The 2,370-nt window shown below is 39.3% G+C and overlaps 1 protein-coding gene across 1 annotated transcript; it reads left to right on the forward strand.

The window, feature by feature from the left end:
- Nucleotides 1-299: 299 nt before the first annotated feature.
- LOC149223660 (21 kDa protein-like) lies at nt 300-1,446 on the forward strand. The gene has a single exon (XM_089383376.1). It carries the CDS (start codon nt 377-379, stop codon nt 1,016-1,018), a length of 642 nt encoding a protein of 213 aa, XP_089239502.1. The 5' UTR covers nt 300-376; the 3' UTR covers nt 1,019-1,446.
- The last annotated feature ends 924 nt before the right edge of the window (nt 1,447-2,370 follow it).

Consider the following 2,370-nt stretch of genomic DNA (forward strand, 5'->3'; position numbering starts at 1 on the left):
GTTGAAAATGAGCAAAACTTTCTGATTTATACCAGGATTTCCGAGCACGCTGGCTATAGAAACTGGTCTGCTGTGTAAACGGGTTTCTTATAGAATTTGACGAGTGTGGTCACAGTTCCTCGTGGAATGCAAGTGGGAACGCGAAACGCTACAGGATTCCCAGCGATATTATTAAAGGTCCACTACAGTGTCACCGACTTAAATCAGCTACTGCTAGACGCTGGCCGTTGGAAAAATACCTCGAAATGTGGCAATAATGTTGCCAACTTCCCTATTTATAACGAGCAAAGCAAGAAGCATACATGCAATTCGCTTCCAGAGCTTATAGTCGCATTCGCTTGGTTTTACATTTCATCCATTATTTTCTAGGGTTAGAATGGGTATGGCTCAATTAGTCGCTATTCTATCTGTTATTACATTTGCTGTCATACTGCCTTCAGTTGCCGCAGCAGCAACAACGGAGGACGTGAAATATCCCGCGTACTATAGCCACACGGATATCGTGGGATTCATTAAAACTTCGTGCAACGTGACTCTCTATCGGCAGCTCTGCGTTTCGTCGCTCTCTTCCTACGCCGGGCGTCTTAAGGCGAAGCAGAGTGATCTCGCGAAAGCAGCCGTGGTAGTCAGCCTCTTTAATGCTCGCAACGTTTCCGTCTGGGCCGCCGGCCTCAAAGCCAGAGGCGCCATGATGAGTCAAAGAGAAAACGCAGCGCTTAAGGATTGTCTTGGGGATTTCAGGGACACCACGTACGAGATTAAAGGATCTCTGGTGGAGCTGAAGCAACTGAAACCGCACACTTTCAAGATTCAGATGAGCAACGTGCAGACGTGGATGAGCGCGGCCCTCACAGACCAGGAATCCTGCCTCAATGGCTTTCAGGATCTCCACGCCACCGGTCATGTTACGTCCATGGTCACCGGTCGCGTGCAGAACGCGCGCAAATTGATAAGTAATGCCCTCGCTCTCGTCAACACATTCGCTGCCACCAGAGGAGGAAATGAGCTCCATGTCTAAAGCCTTCAAGGGCGCTTCGCCTCAAATAATATATTCAGTATTTCATAGAATCTGTATACCATAGCTTTTACCTCCGGCCTTGAGCCAAAATTTGGGGCTTTTTATTGTAAATTCGGTTATAGTGGTATAATAAATGTTTCCCGAGTAATGAAGAGCAGGAATATGATTTATAGAATATGCTTCTGCGCCTTAAGATGGTAGTCCGGTTGTAGATGCGTTGGCTGGTGTTTGGTTCCACTAGGTCCGAGGGTCGAATTCAGGGGTCTTCTGAGCATAAAGCTTCACTGGATCACTCCTTAGGTGCACAGCCCACCTCGCCTACTCAAAAGATAAGTGTATGGTGAAAGCATTTCAGTCTATAAAATCGCTCTACATTGTTTTAAATATCGTGATGTACACATCACAATCAAGATATTTATTTTTTAATATTGATTTGGGTCACGAGCTGCCATATCACTATCACTTCGACTTTGTGTCATATCACTATGACTTTTAGGTAATGTGCGTCCCTTAATGATTAATACCTAATTACCATTTATCCAAACTCTATACACAAGTTATTTTTTATTATTTGAAACTAAAACATTTTTAATTTGAAACTAAAACATTTTTTCATTTAAAATTATAACATGCCAATTTCATTAATATGAAAATATCTTTATTTTCTTTTACAATGATGTTAATCTTAGATTTACAAAGTCCGCTGACGCATCCTACCATGATTGAAACATTGCTGTGACGACATAAATGAAATGTTTTCAGTTTCCATGGCTGTCGCATCCTACCATGATTGAAACATTGCCGTGACGATATAAATGAAATATTTTCAATTTCCATCGACTTCATTCAATTACTATTTCATGTAGTCAAGTTCATATAGGCCTGCTGCCATTCACAGACCAAGACCCTAAATAAGTAACAGGGTAGACTAGAGGAACGAAAGCTACCTTTGGTAGTGTCTTTACCCTTGCCTCTACTAACGTGTTTCTTGGAAGATATGATATAATAATTTTTATTCTATCACAAGAAATGATACTACCTCGGTGTTATTGGAATATATGAAATCATAATACGTGATTTTTATTTTATCTGAAGAAATCATAATACGTGATTTTTGAGGATCAAATTTCTTTGTTGGACTATCACTTCTTTGTTGTACTATCACTTGATTTTTGAGAATCAATTTTTTAATCATTGTAATGTAGTTGTAAATATTTTATTACCACTGTAAGAAAACAAACTGAATAATATTGTTATTTTCTCTTTAGATTAATAATATTGTTAATTTTGAATTTAAGAAATGATTGAGTAATATTTTCTGTTTAGATTAATAATATTGTTAATCTGAATTT

This window comes from Pinus tabuliformis, chromosome Q (genome assembly GCF_031772625.1).
Source record: "Pinus tabuliformis cultivar Carrire ecotype Pingquan chromosome Q, CPIR1, whole genome shotgun sequence".
Taxonomy (NCBI): Eukaryota; Viridiplantae; Streptophyta; class Pinopsida; order Pinales; family Pinaceae; genus Pinus; species Pinus tabuliformis.